Below are 17,468 nucleotides of genomic sequence, written 5' to 3'. Positions count from 1 at the left end.
ACTAATTAGATTAGTATTAATCTAATTAATATAAATATTAAAATTAATTAGATTGTTGATACTAGTCTATTAAATTTAATTACATTATTAACATTAACATTCAATTCTTTCAGCATATTCGTAATACATTATGCAAAAAATAAATGAAATAATATAAATAGAATTTGAAAAAATTTTATTGCACTGTTGTTAATATTAAATTTAATTATACATATTATTAATGTTAACATTCAATTCTTTTCTAAGATATTGTGAAGCATAAGATAAATCAAGTTTAAAGCATTTATTTAGATACTTTCCATTATTAATATAAAATTTAATGATTATGTTAATATTAATATTCAACTTTTCAGCATGTTCTTGATGTGAAGAACGACGTAGATTCCGTCGAACCCTTTTTCGCGCCGATCCTGGCGCGAGAAAGGGGCCTGTTGTCCGGAAAGAGGAAAGCTGCAAGTAGTGGGAGAAACGAAACGGCGGGCGCTGTTGTTACCTGGTGTTACGCACCGCAGAAGCGCTAACCGGTTGTTCAGTGTACAGCTTCGTTTCTACGTTTGAACAACGTACGCTTTTTGCTCACCAGTGTCCGCGTCTGCCTGCGCCTTAGAGACTCGCTCTCATCACTGACAGGTCAGTGCACCCCTTTCGATCGTCGCGAGTTACCGGATTTCCCTCACGGCGATGCGCGTTCAATGGCAGATTAACGGCCAGCCATCGAAGCGAATCGGCCCGTACATGATAATATCTTAAACTAATATCCTGCGTTGTACGGAAAGTTTATTAGGAAGCTTGGCTTCCTGGACAGATAACAGAAAGCGATTACGAGTGTCGCCTTTTCTCTCGTTCTTTCTTTCGCGATCAATTTTCAATTTAGAGAAACGAAGAAAGCTGGCTCAAAAATCTGCCATTGTACATTGTCAAGATTTAGGGTACTATGTGCGGCGGTTCCCCTTCACAGTGTAAAACGCTTGATATCAGCTTCCATCTCGCTTGAAAACCGTGAACTTGATGGAACTAACCTGGCGACTTCACTTCTGGAAGTGGCGTGACTGAAATTTTGAAGGTTTCTCTAATCTCTTAGTTTTGAATCAGTGAAACTGTTAACAGCGTTATCACCTATTATTATGAGTTCAATTATCGTCATTTTAGTTAAGTTTAAATTAAACTAATTTTGCTAAATTAATTGAATTATTTCAATTTATTAGAATTTCTCATTTCTTCGCTTGGTAACTTGCTGTTAACATCATTTGCTTTTCATATTGTTACACTCGATAATAGCGTTATAGGAGTTGTCGGTGTTATCGCCGAGTTCGCGTTCCGACATTATAAACATGCGGAACTAAGTAGTACATTTATTAAGATAGAAATACGACTGATTGAAGCGTGAACTTTATATTGGCGTGTTTGTGACAATTAAATTCAATGTTCACTACAGACGAGCGTGAAGGATCTCGGTGTTTAGGGCAGTAACGAAAACGTGACGCTTGAAGTGAATTTCCCGTGAATAGAATGGCGAATTATTCCGAAATTGCGTGTTCTTCGTCGCCGATCGAGTCTGTATCGCGATTTCGATCAACGTGATCGAAAATGGACCCAGGGGTGTGGTCGATAGGCGTCTCTTTCTCTCTCGTAAAACGGAAACGACACACTTGATTTCTTTTCTCGATAATCGCACAACGATATCGCGAATGAATATTCATTCTTGGAAATATGAGAGTTGAACGAGACGCGAAATTATGAACAATGATACATTGTTTTAATGATGATTGTGCCATATAATTGCTATCGTTATTTTCGACAATAACGTAAAATGAGAAGGGCTTAATTATTCTGAAACATCGCTAAATTGAAATTCTTAGTTGATAGGAATTGTTCGTAATGTACGCGTTATTGCTGATACTTTATATGTATCGTTTTATATATCGTTGCAGTTATGCATACATGAGGATCGATAAGATTAACGAGCAAATTAACGAACCTGAATTAACGAGCGAACTGCACAAACTTGAAGCGTTTTTGATGAAGACAATTTCGAGCGCTCGGAGAAATTAATTTTAGAGATATTCATGCGCTTTTATCCACATTCCAATGTCAAATTAAAACGTAGATGCGTGATTTTATTTAAGTGTCCATTAAACGCTCTTTATACATTTTTTTTATCAATCTGGATTTTTTTGTTAATTATATTTTTGTTTCTTACTATATTTTTATCTGTTTAAGAGATATTTTATCTTTTTAAGAGATATTTTTAATGATACAATATTATTTTTAATTAAACATAAATTAACAATCAAATCTTTCTTTTAGAGTGAAATAGACTTCTTTCATTGTGAAGAATGTTTAGGTACCTTCTCGTCCTTCTTCGTCCTTCCTCGTGTAGCATACAACACGAGTAGGTAGAATAGAAGGGCGTGGTTTGACAGATGCATACGCGGCGTGCACGCATACTTATCTTCCTTTCGTCGTCACCGTCGTCGTCATCGTCGACAATCTAGTGCTCATTTCGCGTGCTCAAGCATCGTACATTTAACGCTTTCTTGCAATTATAAGAGTTTCACGAAGTTTAACATTAATTACGAGTTTTATTTTCATTTTATAATTACCGAATATCTTTTCAATATTAATATTTTAGTATAGACATTTAAATAAATACAAGTATAAATATTTTGGCGTAAACTATTTTTTATTAAATAAACGATTTTTATTTCGAGATTGTCGATATTAAATACTGATATTACAATAGTTGATATACTTTTTCATTTCGATGCAATCCAAAATATCGTTCTTAATGAATATAATTATAATATCGTTAAAAGTGCAGATGCTAAATGCAAATCGTGTATACCGTTTTTAATTCCGAGGGAATGTGCATAGTCAAAAATGTGCGTCGTACATTTGTTACCGTATCGTACAACACAATTGCGGCGGTTTTCCACGCCTCGTGTTTTCCGAAGGGAGAACCATCGTGGAAACATTTGCATTTTATCATGTCCCGTGCGCTCATTTCAAGGCGAACGAGGGGCTTCTGTATACTCCGTCGCGAATTATGCGCGCTTCCATGCAATCGCGTTTGCCCGGCTTGCTCGTGATTAGCGTCTCTGTGGAAACCGTTAATTACACTCAGAGGGTTTAATCTGCGTCACACTTGAGTCACGAGTTTCGATGTCGAGTAATGTCGATTTTGTCGTCATTATTCTTGATCGCAAATCGCGCAATCAAGGCCGCGACCTGGACCGTCTGCCAAGAGATACCACCCTCTTTTATCCGTGACCATGAAAACCGGGATGCGGCCGCCGAGCGCATATAGAGTCGCGGGAGTTCACGAACCCCGCTCACACTCTCGCCGGGCGATGCCGGCATCGCCAATCGATGAAACCGTCTGCCGCGGCAGCTACCGCCTCCGCCGCTGCGGATCGACCGCTCCCCTGGCGTAACCTCGGAACCCGCGTCAATGCATCCCCGCGTGAGATGCGCGCACCCCCTATTCATTCATGCTTCGCAAATAGAAGTCCGCACGTGCCTCTATGTGTGAGTGCGCGCGTGTGTGTCAATATTAACACACGATTATGTTATCAGAAGGCGAGCCTTCTGATGATCGTTGAGCGAAATCTAGTTAATCAATATCCTTAGGCTCCGTTACATAAACGGTGTTGACTATTATGCTCATCGTGAGATATGATTTGTATCTATGTGTGTACATTACGCACACATGCATGCGCATATAGCGCACTATCTCGGGAACCTGGAAAACTCTTGGAAAATTTAAGGAATTTTATCAGAATTCCAAACATTTTTGTCGAAAATGTCGAATCTTTCTATTTTGCCGTTATATTGTGATCGGTTGATTAAAAATAGATTTTCTAATATATTAACTGATAATGGGATTTTAATTTCTTTCGGGCGAATATGGTATTTTCAAGCATTTAATGACATTTTTATGGCCATGTCAAGTATGCAATCTATGTCTCTTGTTAGTGTAGCTAAAGGTATCAGTCTTAATCTAATTCATAAATGTTTTCATAAAGTTTGTGGCTTTACTAAAGTAAAATTTACATAGAATTGACTGTTGTAATAAATCTTAAATCTGTTTTTATGTTACTATTTAGAGAATCATTGATTCTTTAATCGTTCGTAATTTGAAAATTACTCTGTTACAGCATCGTTTTGATCATATTTGAGTATTATTCAGGAATTTCTTATTTTACTTATTACAAAAATTGTTTTGTAATTAGAGAAATGACTACAAATATCTAATACTTCTATCAGCTTACATGTTATTTTTCTTGTAATGTTTTACATAAAATTTTTCTGCAGAAAAAAATCTGAACTCCCGGTAATACTAGACCAAACTTTGTTGTGTAAATTGATAATTGTAGCACGAAATCGTCATCTGACAGTACCTCGTATCCATGTATGTTCCTGGCGACATGCGCCACCGCTCGATACGATACGCGCGTCCAGGGTCGTTACCCGTCATGGTTGCACGAAAGAGAGCTAGAGAGGGAGAGAAAGAGAACGAATGAGTGGGAGAGGAAGAGAATGAGGGAGGAATAGAAAGAGGGAGGAGGAGAAGAAACAGGAGAGGAGAGTATTAGAGAGACAGAGACACAGAAAGTCGCGGTTGCTACGCGGGCAAAGCGTTTCTCCGGCCACAAATACAAATGCAAGCGACAGTTTTTCACGTGGGCATTGTATGCGCGTAGGTGCTTACCGTTGCTGCTGCAGCCCACCGGTCAATACAGCGTGCGTGCTATGCACGATACGCACGTGTGGACGCGTGGCGAGTAAAAGAAAGAGAGGACGACAGTTAGAGAGGCCTGCCATTAGACGCGATTGCCTAAGTTAATTGGCAGCCGCGCGAACTCGTTAGCTAGTGACCGTAGGATCTCGTTCCGCGGACCAAACCTACGACAATGCACTGTAAGAGAGTCTCTCTCTCTCTCTCTCTCTCTCTCTGACCGATTCGACAGAGTCTCGTTAATTACATGCCACAGTTTCCAATACGTGAGCACTTGTTTACTGCAAGCCAGGTATTAGTAATTTTGTTTTTTTATCTAGAGCAAAATATAAACAAATTAATAAGAACAAATATTAAAATTACAAACATACATTTTATAATAGAACAAAGTAAACGAAAATGTAAAAATCAAAATGTGATGCAAAATCATCAAGAAACACGTCGCAATCGACTAGTTGGATACCCCGAGAGTCACACTAACACAATTTCCCCTTTTAAACGAAATATTAGAAATCGAATGATTTAGACATTCATATGAAATATTCGTCTAACGCGTAATCTATCTCGATGACTCGTCTTTGTCGTAGAGTTCTGCCAGCGTATCTCGTCCGGCAACCCAGTTTCCTAACCTCTTGTAAAGCTAGGTTTCCTAACCGCTTTTCACCTCGAGATATCCATGAGAGAAAAGATCGAGCAGGATTCATCCAGGTTTCACCGAGTGTCTTGTCGTTGCGCGGCTCATTAAGTTCTACCGTTTGTACAGTTTGCATAATAACTAATAAGAGGCTAATATCAGTCGATCTCTCTGCTCAGCTAGATTCGCGGATGTTCAATTAAATGGAACTAACGATCGTTGGGGCGCTTTTTGCACGGCTAAAGCGCTCTTAATTTTTTTATTGATCTGAAATGAGCGACGAACGCCAGCAGTGATTTCTAATCAAAAGAAGTTTTAATTTAAAAAGTAACAAAAGCGAAAGATATTTTACTAAGAAAAATATTTAAACATCAACTATATTAAATTCATAAATTATTGAATTTTTATTTAAATTGTTTACTTTTTAATTAAAAACTTTAACTTTCGATTTGGAATTTGGTAGACGTTGAATAATTAAATATCTGAACCTTAAAAATACTTGTTTATATTTATCAGATAAAAAAGATAGTTTATTATTTATAAGTTACAGCAATTTCAATTTTAGGTAAAAATCATATATCTTTAAAAATTTCGAACGGAAGTTTTATGTAGAGCAGGTTTTTCAGCGTACGATACACATGATTGAACATTCTGTAGCCATTTCCGGCTTCTATCAGGATTAATGACACTTTCACGATTTTGCACGGTACATCGTCGAGCAATAGATTCGCGATGAACGAAGCGTGTTATTATGATTCGCCATGTAGCGAGAATTACGTTTTATTCCCGGCCCCGTTTTGTCGTGCTCAAGCAAAATCTCGTTCTCATCTCTTACCGTTACTTACAGCGCAGTACACATTACACATACTTACGTACGCCTACACACACACACAGAAATAAAAAAGAATTCTGCAAAGCGGATACGTAAAGAACGCGTGTGAGCACCCGCTGTTTCGCTCTTGCGTACATTCGACCTCTTTCGAGCTCTCCCTATATATAGGCATACGATCGGCTACCATATAAGGACGCATACAGCCTTGCTGATGCTGACCCACCGTTTGAACGTATCTCTCGAGCCTCTCTCACGATTCCAGAATCGTATTTCATTGGGTCGAAAAACGAAGTCGGCGAACGACTGACGAAAGGCCTATTTTTAATCGCGCTTTCTGCATTGTTGCACATCAACACTCCACAGTCGATCATAATTAAATCTGAAAATAAAATTCTGAAATAAGATGCTAATAGAAACGTAAATATCTTTACGAATTTGCAATAGGTTTATTTTCGCGCAATGTTATTTATCTTACGAATGCTGTTTCAGTAATTTTTTTTTGTTATGCGAGATTGTTTCCCCCGGAATGAAACGACGCAAAAGAAGAAAAGCATGAAATTGATGACTTTGCATTGTGTCACAATCACAACCGCGTACTGATAATGTGGTTAGTAATATCCGATGTTCCCGTGACTTCACCCACATGGAATGCAGACCTTTTCTTACTCCGCGTCTTCTTTATTCGCGCATACAGTTTATTCGCTCATGTGGGTGAATTCGACGCCGTATCGTTGCTTGTTTTCTCATGAACTCCTATGTGGCACAACTAATGCGCAATTTCTTATATGTTTCTATTTTTTTTATTTCAATTTTTATAAGATAAAGTGGTTAATGTTATAAGGAATATAAATATTAGTTTGCACACTAGTTCAGTATCAGTTTAATATTAGTTTATTATAACGCTCGGAATGTGTGCAATCGTTACTTATGCAATGTGCACGCATAAAAAAGTCGATTTCATCATAAAACGCAGAACGACTCGATTGGAAAAGAAGCGCGTAGGAGTTGAACGCCTATCGATACCGACTGCTCACATACATTAATTAGAGCTACGTTCTTTTTTGTGCATTTTTTTCACGTTGTATCAGGTAAACTTTTAAGTCTGCCTGAATGCACATAACTGCTGACGAGTATGGTGATAGAAAGAGGGTGGACGAAGAGGGGTACCAGACGAATGAGTCATTGATAGTTTAATATGTAAACGCGTGACGAGCACTGGATTCAGTATATAAGACGTATATATATAAATATATAAAGGCATGTACACATCCAGTCCGATGACGCGACAGCGATTTCGTGCCACAACTATCAATTATTTGCAGAGCGAAGTTGGTTTGGTGTTGTCGAATTAAGTTTTTTTTTTTTTTAAACGAAAAATTCACTATCTTACATGAAGAATTTTGAGAAAAATTACATAAGGAATACTTATGGAAAATTTTTTTCTATTGATGTATTTTTTTAGATTTGTCAGCCTTTGTACATTTAAAAAATTATTTAATCATTCATTTCGCGGCAACTTGTAGATATAATTTAATTGTGTAATGTAATATTGTGGAAACACAGTTGTGTATTATGCAGAAAGAAGCGGCGCAAGATTGTCACAAAACGTTTATCAGAGTTCCTGTGGTTGGAATGCGTCATTGTCGCGCATAAATAACGACTGATGAGTGTAGATGAAGCCAATCGTGGTGTAATTCTTTGCATATAAAATGTAAAGTTAAAGATTAAAAGTAATTTTTAAATAAATTAAAATACATTAAAAATATTTTATTCACAATTCTCATTTACTTTAATATAAGTGTGCAAAAAATATAAAACTGTATTTGTGCTTGAATTGTTCCACTAGCATGTCAGTCAGAGTCGGTTGGCCACATGAAATTTTGGAGGAGGTACGCAATAAACGAGAACCGTGTTTATGTGGTTTTTTAAGCCAATCGCCTTATTATATGTGACCAGCCGACTCTAAGTTGCTAAATGAGTTGGGTTGTCCCTCCGTTATTTGTTTTCTCATAAATTCTTTGCGAGCCAGGTCGCACATGCGCTTACGATGACAAGTACCTGAATAGACGCGCAATTTTGGCGGACTCTAATAGACGGGACAGGTTGTAGCAAGAGAAAATTCAAATAAGCTTAATATTCTTATTTTTTATTTATTATTTTAATATCTTCTCTTTAACTTATCTTCAAATATCTATATCAGTGCTCGGCACGATCTGCACATTTCGGTCAATTTTCGTAAGCTAACGCCTATCGTCTTCCTACTGCGTCTTGAAACAACACGCGCGGCGCTCAGCCTTAGGTACGACGCATCTGTAAAGCCCGTGTCACACTACGTATTGCGGACGCGGATCGGGATCGCGGATCGGATCGGGATTGCGGATCGTGGATCGGAATTCAGTCAATCAAGACGAGGCATAAGAGTCTTGATTGGCTGAATTCCGATCCGCGTCCGAAATACGTAGTGTGACACGGGCTTAACGCGATGAGGTTCCGTGTCCCCTGACTGCTAACTATCAATGTTTTAAACGCGATCTTTAAAATCTTTTTTTTTTAATAATTCAAATAATAACAAAGTTTTTCTTTTCGATTATTACATTTATGATATGATAATCCTAAAACATTATTAAATTGTATTCGATAGATTAGATTTGTTAGATGTCCCAGAGACTTACATAACATAAATAAATAATATCCATGAGTATTTCGTGCTTTTAATATAAAAATATCATTAAACTTTAAATTTACAATTATTTATTAATTTATAAATCGGGAAGAGAGAATCTCTTGCGGTCCACACGTTTATAATACGTTATTGTGCAGGATCTGGATTTGGTGAGATTGGAGAAGTTAGAGGGGATGGAGAGGCAAACTAGCTCGTTTGACATCTGAGATATCACCGATTGCCAGCGTTACCAATTCTTGTCCTATGTTTCCCACTGAAATATACTAGAATAGATACTAGAATAAGCACTGAGTTGCCTAAAGCGTGCGGGAATGGAGGGGATTCCCGAACAGCCTGTCTTTGTCGTAACTTGCCTGTTCCGAAATATCTATCTATCTCTGTCCACGGGCCGCTTATGCGCCACTGCCTCTTTCAGTATACTTAAATTTCAACGGAGTTTCGCACACAATCGAGGGGCCATTTTCAAAGGCAGAGCGCTCTGCGCAACACTCCGGGAAACCCAGGACAAGAATTAGTAATGCTAACTACTGGCACCCTTGTCACTTATAAGTATAGGCGTAGCCAGGGGTGGAGGGGGGCATTTGCACCCTTTCCCTTGTCGCAGAGAAAAAATAATTATGAAAATCATAAATATAAAAAAATGCACCTGATACATTACAACCTAGATTCCACAAATGAAGCTAAAGTATATGTTCTGCAATTAAAACCAATATATTAACAATCCTAAAAATTAATGTATATAACGAAAATTAAATTAATTAGTAATTGACCACATTCGCGAAGACTGGCTTTAGTATAAATATTTTAATAAGCATTTTTTTTTGTGAAGATAAATCTAATAAATCCATTTAAAATAATAATAAAATTTGTTTCAAGATAAATTTTTACCCGCCCCTAAATAAAATCCTGGCTACGCGCATCCTTATAGGCTCATAGGCAGGCCACTTTTTTGCGCATGCACGACTTTTTGACAACTTGATTGGTCATTTTTTCGTCTTTAAATGATTTCTACCATTAAGGCCATTACATGTAAAGCCAGCGGCACACGGTTCGTTTTTGTTCACTGGATTGATTGCGAGTTAGTAAAATACTAGAAATGCACCATACAGCATACAGTATTTTTAGTAATTTATTAGCTCACAATCAATCCAGTAAGCAAAAACGCACCATGTGCCGCTGGCTTAAAAAAAGCGTTTAGGCTTAATCGTAATGACTTTTGCATACTGGACGTGATGGATGATGAGCGATGAGCGATGAACGATGAGCGATGAGCGATAAGCGATGAGCGATAAGCGATATCCAATAAGAGTTCTATTTTTTCGGAAAAATAAAGCTTTATATTTTTGTTTGTGCGTTGACTGAAGTTCAAGTTTATGTACGGGTTTAGGTTTATAATCAGTACTTAACGTAACGTAACACGTTACGGAGAAGCTTGTGCAGTGGCTCTTAGGTTGATGGCAGAGAACAAGACTTATCGGTTCAAGACAATGTTTTATGTTTTAAGTTTAACGCACAATAACGCATGGTAATCACTAAGCTCTAACATACTGGAGAGAATCTTCTTATAAGAGCCAATATGTAATTTTCGGGTCAAAGAGAGCAATAGTAGCTGAGGAATGTCTGTACTCTTTCCATATTTACATTGCGTATTGGTGGAATGAGACAGATTATATTAAGAAAGACATTAGACTCTCTCTTTCTACAGTGATAGAAAGAGATAGTTTATTTCTTTATCTTTCTTTATCACTCCTTCAAGGCTCACTAGTATATTATAGATGAAGACTGTAGTAAAGAACTGCTAGATTAGTATACTGCGACTTCACGTATACAAGCGAAAATCGTATACATGTGATGCGAAAAACGCTCTGCGTTTTGTGACAATCTGTGTCTGATGAAGAAAGTGAATATAAGTCAGTGCTTAAGACGATTTCGAATATACGGACTATGAATATTGGCCAAAGAAAAATGAACAATCGCATTTACATATTCATTGCTGGCTGCGTTCTGAAATTCACTGTCAGTACTAAAAATCTATATACAATATACGTAACATAAACTATAGATTTTCAGTACTGGCAGTGAATTTCGGAACGCAGTTACAAATCAACAATATATATTGATAATTTCACGTACTTTTTAGGTTACGTTTACAACTTTCCACACGAAGTGAGATTTCAACTCAAATTTATGTGTATAGTTTATCGATGGCGGAGCCTCCCCGTAGGGGAGGCGGAACCCATTAGGTTTCCACCAGTGATGCGATGTTTCCTACCGGGCTGTCGGCTTTCAAGTTCCATACAAGCGAGAAGCGCATACATATGCTGCGCAGAACGCTTTGCGTTCATATATACACTTTTAAGCATGTGTTTTAAGTATATGACAGCTTTCTTAATCTGAAAACTAGTCAACTTTAACGATTAATATCTCGCTTCGTGGGGCAGAGCGACACTTTTTCTGTCAGATTCTTTCGTTTCACGCAAAAACGCGTCGAATAAGCATAAATTTATAAAAATTGGAGGTGAAGCAGCGTTACTAAATAATTACCAAGGGACCGCATGAATAAGAAGTGTGGATTTATAAAATTTGATTGTTTTGACTGTGTCCATATTTGCACGATCTTGCAATTATTTCCATCTTACAGAAGGAGTATAAGGCTGAACCATGTCGAGTCCATCGTTGAAGGACCTGCCAAAAGTAGCTCTAGACTTGAAAAGCGAATTGGAAACCTTTAATCATGGTTGTATGAAGAAAGCCGCCACTGCTGAGAAGAATGTTTTACCCTCTGCCGAAGGTATGTGAACATAAAAATATATCTTAATTTTATAAAACGATAGGAACAAAATGAGTCAGACACATGTGTATATTAATGGTTTTTATAACACAATACAAGTTTGTTCGCATTAATATCTGGCTCATTTTGTTTCTATTGTTTTATAATTTCATTATTTGTTCAGCCATTTTTAATTTTACTCGAGATTAATCTTCGTTGAATTGAGATTAAATTTCGTTTATTTCATTTTTATAACTTTTTTGTAATGTGTTTGAGATTCAAGGAGTTTACTTTATAGTAATTTAAGGAATATACTGTATAGTATAACTAATATAATATTTTTTTATTATGATAAAAATTCTTATGAATTCTTATGAATTTTTATGAATCTTGTATTCTACACTTCACATAAAACTTAAATACAAGTCTAGATTCCGCATCTGCATTTAGCGTTAAACCTAGCTACATGGATTTCAATCTTTATCAAATTTACTAAATCATATAAGACACATAATTCGAGCACGTTTAGCGCTAAATACAAGGTGCAAGGAAAAATTGAGTTTGCTCGTACAAATTGTCAAACTAAAGGAAGCGATTTGAGCGGTGCGGAGCTCCAATAAAAACGACTGCAGCTGCAATAAAAATGTGTGAATTGCTGACGTAGACGTGCGACAGGAGCGGCAGCACTCTGAGTTGATACACGGTTTGGAAACCTTTAAGACAGATCAATTGAAGCACGCCGACACGAAAGAGAAGATTGTACTGCCTAATGCCAAAGGTATCGCTCCTTAAAATTGTGTGGGGGACTTCTGGAATTCTGGCATTGCGATAAAGAGTTTTCTCTTGACTCTTTCCTGGTGGCAGTGGCAGTCGCTTTTGCTTTACGGAAATCGCTTGCACGCAAAGCTTTGTCTTAAAATGAGGATGAAGAAATAATGTACTGGTCGATTTGACGATGATACTAACTTCTGGGCTCACTTGGAATCTTACGTTGCACACTTTTTATTGTACGACTTTACAAGGCAAAATAATAGCAGAATTTAGAAAAATACTCGTGTAGTATTTACACAAGGCTTTCTAAATTCTTTCTATCTTTTATTTTATACGGATTCCTTTATTTAATTTGTAACTGCTTCAACAAAAATGTCCAAGTACCAAGAGCTTTCGAGTTACAAATCACGTAAGAATACAAACGATTGCAATATTATCAAAGATAGTCTGTCATTAATTAACTTTTATGATTTGAAAATCTTACTGAAAGTCTTCTAAGGGTCAAAATGGTTACAAATTAGATCTGTAATTTAATTTAGGTGTTCTGGGACATTTTTGATATAGCAAAAAATTGATCAATATTTATATATAAATTTATATTCCTGATCAATAGATCAGGAAAATAAATTTAAAAACTCTATTTGATCATAAATTCCTCATTAACATTGCATATTCATTACATAAAATTTGTATATATTTGTAAATTTAGTAAAAAAAATTCAATTGCTTGACAATTTTAACTTTAAATCAAATACAACGTGTGATTTTGCCTTGTGAAGATGCGTGATCTTTAACTGACTGTGTAAAGTATTAATAGTAAGTTCCTTATAAAGAAAGAGTGAGGACGGCAAACAGTACTAGTCGTTGATTAATCGTGTCGCTTATCGATCACATGACGTATAAATCGTATAAATAAACATTGACTTTATTCCTCTGCTCTCAAGCTAGATGTTGGATACCACAGTCCAGCTATCTAGCAAGGTGACACGTTTTTCCATTTCTAGTTTTCCTGCTTACATGTAATTATTCATCGCTATTTCTAAAATCGATTGGCCTACTTTCAGATGTTGCCGCGGAGAAGACCCAGCAAACGCTGATTGCCGGCATTGAGAAGTTTGACACCGCAAGTCTGAAACACACTGAGACCCAGGAGAAAAATCCATTACCTGATAAAGATGGTAAAGACTTTGAAATTATTTGTATAGATAGAACGAATTTAATATAAATTAAAATTAAGCAATAATTTATCTTGTATAATTTTTTGATCTTTACAAACATAAAATTGTAGATTAATCTCTCTCTCTCTTTTCTTGATTAAATTATACAAGTAAACCAACTTAATAAGTGAGAATTAAAATTTAATAGTAATTAATATTTTGATAATCAAATTAATCTTAATAAAATACAAATTTGCTAATTTTTTAGAAAAATATTGAAATAACAAAAAGGTTAATAAATGAGTATAAAAATATGAGATTGTACATATAAGATTGTATATACAGGATGTCCGGTAACTCACGGACCAACGCTCGTGAGCGTATAGAGCACATTAAACAGAACAGAAAAGTTCTTTACTATTTTGCAATTCTCGCAATAATTATTTAAGTATTAATTAAAAAAGATTTCCGAATAAGCGCGCAGCTAGAGGATGTTATTGTAGGCTTCTGCCCGCTTGCTATTGTTCGCACGTCTGCATCTGCGTCTGCGATTTGTCACGCGACCAAACATTTCGTTGCCGTGCGACGTGCGATTTGCCGCTGGCACGCCTACAGTTACATTACCGGACACCCTGTGTAATGTATAAGAAAAATGTAAAAGATTACATAAAGATTAATGTATTTTTATACATTTGCTTTATGAGAAATATATTTATATTATATAAATATTCTTCTGTAGAATGTGACGTTTTCAAGTAGACATAAAAAGCTACTTATTTATTACAGAATAATAAGTAAAATAATACTTTATTATGTTTTAAATAATTATTTATGATATATTTATAAAATAATAAAATTATATTACTCATTGCACAGTGATTCAGCAAGAAAAGGGGAAACAACAACTGATCTCTGGTATCGAAAACTTTGATCCAGCGAAGTTGAAGCATGCAGAAACCCTTGAGAAAAATCCTTTGCCCACCAAAGAAGGTTCATATACTTTCTATTCTCATTCTTGAATCCGAAATGTGATATATGGTGTATACTGACACAACATTATTTGTTTCAGCGATTGATGCTGAAAAGATAGCCGCTTAGAGAAGCTGCCGCACGAAAAGGAACGCAGGAAAGAAACAGGGATGGTGCGACTTGTCGCTTCTTCCATTTTCTATATCCGTGACATTTTATAACAATTATTCATACATTGCCAAGGAAAAAAAGCGTGAATGCCGAAGCACTGTGTTAGTCGTAATATATTATAATTATACTTATCCTATTACTGTTACTGGCTTCTTTTGGCGAGTTCAGAAGTTACGTCAGAAGTTAAGTATCGAAAGACTTTTGATTCAAAACGTCCAATGTTGAATCATGCGGTTGATGACGATATCGCTGCTACTCGCCTCGAGAGATAATTTGGCAATAATTAGACAATGACGAGAATAAAAACAGATATAAACCCTTCTATCTGTAAGATACAGCTCCTAGCTGTAAGCTTTTTTCTAACTTGCTTCTTGCAGTATCTATTCTTTTTTGTTGCTAAACACGAGACAAATATTATTTCTATAAAGCAGTCACTTAAGTGAAGCTGCTCAACTTGGGAGAAATTTGTGACAAAAAAAGAAAAAAAGATTAGTAAATAGAGCAAGTTAGAAATTTTATTTTATGAAATAAAAACTCAGATCGAAGGACCACAGAGTATTGCGCGGAATCGTCATCTTGTCGAAGAATGTAGTTCTTTTTTATACTGAAGGCTGCACATGCAAATATTCGTTATTTTTGAACAGGCAAAATTGTCTACAGTATTGCATGCTGCGTTACAGGAAACATCGTGGAAGCACACACAAACACAGTGGTCAATCTTATGTAAAAATCATATTTTATATAAACGGGCTATTGTACTTTTTTAATATTTCGTATACATCGCATTGTCATTCCGATAAAATTACGAGAAATAAAAAAAAATAATTTGTACAAAAGCTCATTGGTGTCTATTCTTTTTCGGCCCTAGCTAAAGTTTATTAATTTACGAAGGATTTTTATTTTAGGAATTGATTGAGGAATCAGTCACATTTAGAATAGAATGCAAGGTATGAATATTATTATTATTAAAATTAATAACGGAAAATTTTCATTCTGAAACAGTATCAAACACAATATCCAAAACTGAGCTTTTCAAGAATAGATTAAAAATCAGATTTAAAACCTAGATTTGTAAAATAACAGTATTAACTTCTTATTAAACAAAATTGCGATTTTTTTTAAGAAATAATTCTATTTATTTTTTCAATATAAGAAATATATATTATGAACATGATCGAATAGAATTTATGTGTAAAATTTTATGTTGATCGAGAACGATTCAGATATTCGCGCGAGAGAGAGATCACAACTTACGAACTATCTTTGTTCTTCACAGTGCTGCTAGGGTTGATTTTGTAACATGCGCTGTAGTGAAAAATACAAAAAAAACAAATTTACTAGGTTATTATTGACCAATAAGATCATAGATACTTTAGTAAATTTGCTCACTTTTTACACAGAGATTGAAGAGAGCGAATATAAAGACCAATATCCAGAAATCAGTCCAATATTTCGATTTGAGAAACATATAACCAATAAAAATTGCCGTTTTTCCATAAAAACTACAAGTTGATTGGTTATACATTTCTCGAATCGATTTCTAGCATCGTGGACATTAGTCTTAAAAAGACTTAACTAGATAGTGTAGAGAGAAAAAAGTGGCTTAGCTTACACTAAATAGCTTAGTTTACACCGATTGTTTAGTACGCGTCCAAGTACTAAATCTGCATCTTTGATAGGTATAAATCGTTTAGTGTAAAATCTACACCAATCAAAGAAGCTGATTTAGTACTTAGTACGCGTATTAAACAATCGGTGTAAACTAAGCCAGTGAAAATGTTCCGGTTCGCCGGTTCCGATTCGTAGCTGTCTTGAAATTGTAAATAACAGACAATGACAGATGATGAGACGAAAAGACGAAAAAACTTTACACACTTATTAAGCATTAACACAATTGAACATAACACTATGGCCGGTATTCATAAGCCGGTATTCATAGTCATTTCTTATATTTATGATCGTCTTAAGTCGTCGTCATCGTCGTCTTAAGATACTAATATGGCTTTTTGATTGGTTCATAGCATTTTAAGACAAAACTTAAGACAATCTTAAATATAAGAACGGACTATGAATACCGGCCATAGTCCTTTCTTATATTTAAGATTGTTTTAAGAATTGTCTTAAAATGCTATGAACCAATCAAAAAGCCAAATTAGTATCTTAAGACAGTACTTAAGATAATTCTGGAATAAGAACGGACTATGAATACCGACCTATATTGGTATGTACGAATACTTAAAGTGGCGACGAAATGTTGCAAGTTATTTTATTCAAACCTTTGCTAATCTGGCGCCACGCGGAACATTTTTTATCACCACTTTTAATCTGTGCAGATGAATCTTCTTATTCTTACTTCGTGGTGGAGACGATGCAATGACGTCATTCATCAATCTTGGATCGATCAATCCGTATATCGAAAACGCTAAAATATTATTCTATCCTTCTTGGCATTCAATGGAGTAACAGAAATAGAATGATACTTGTGTCGCTTGTATCCAATGACAGTGAGCGCTCTGTTGTATCTGCTGAATGCGCTCAAATATAATTATAAATGTTCAATTTGGCGCGCATTGTGTAGTTATTAATTTTGACATTACTAGATCGACCTTATTGCACTATTGCTGTATAAAGTTGAACGGATTTATTTTTCACTCTGCAAAAGTGTATTTTGTCACTTGAAAGGTGTTGAATATCCGTGTAAATGTCATTATCGAATACAGGGGGCGAATTTGCGAATAGCATA

The 17,468-nt window shown here is 35.8% G+C and overlaps 1 protein-coding gene across 4 annotated transcripts; it reads left to right on the top strand.

Moving 5' to 3' along the window:
* Positions 1-468: 468 nt before the first annotated feature.
* On the top strand, positions 469-15,561 carry cib (thymosin beta cib). 4 transcript variants are annotated; one of them, XM_012365434.2, is made up of 6 exons: positions 469-630; positions 11,529-11,678; positions 12,322-12,435; positions 13,493-13,606; positions 14,462-14,575; positions 14,655-15,561. In XM_012365434.2, the coding sequence occupies exons 2-6, from the start codon at positions 11,549-11,551 to the stop codon at positions 14,681-14,683; spliced, it is 501 nt and encodes a 166-aa protein (XP_012220857.1). In that variant the 5' UTR covers positions 469-630; positions 11,529-11,548; the 3' UTR covers positions 14,684-15,561. The 4 variants fall into 4 exon arrangements, with proteins under 4 accessions (XP_012220857.1, XP_012220859.1, XP_067213925.1 ...); XM_067357824.1 differs by lacking the exon at positions 469-630 and adding an exon at positions 11,161-11,405; XM_012365435.2 differs by lacking the exon at positions 469-630 and adding an exon at positions 11,162-11,453.
* Positions 15,562-17,468: the final 1,907 nt, after the last annotated feature.

This window comes from Linepithema humile, chromosome 6 (genome assembly GCF_040581485.1).
Source record: "Linepithema humile isolate Giens D197 chromosome 6, Lhum_UNIL_v1.0, whole genome shotgun sequence".
Classification (NCBI taxonomy): Eukaryota; Metazoa; Arthropoda; class Insecta; order Hymenoptera; family Formicidae; genus Linepithema; species Linepithema humile.
The sequence above is the reverse complement of the archived record's forward strand: the minus strand, read 5'-3'. Positions and strand labels throughout refer to the sequence as shown.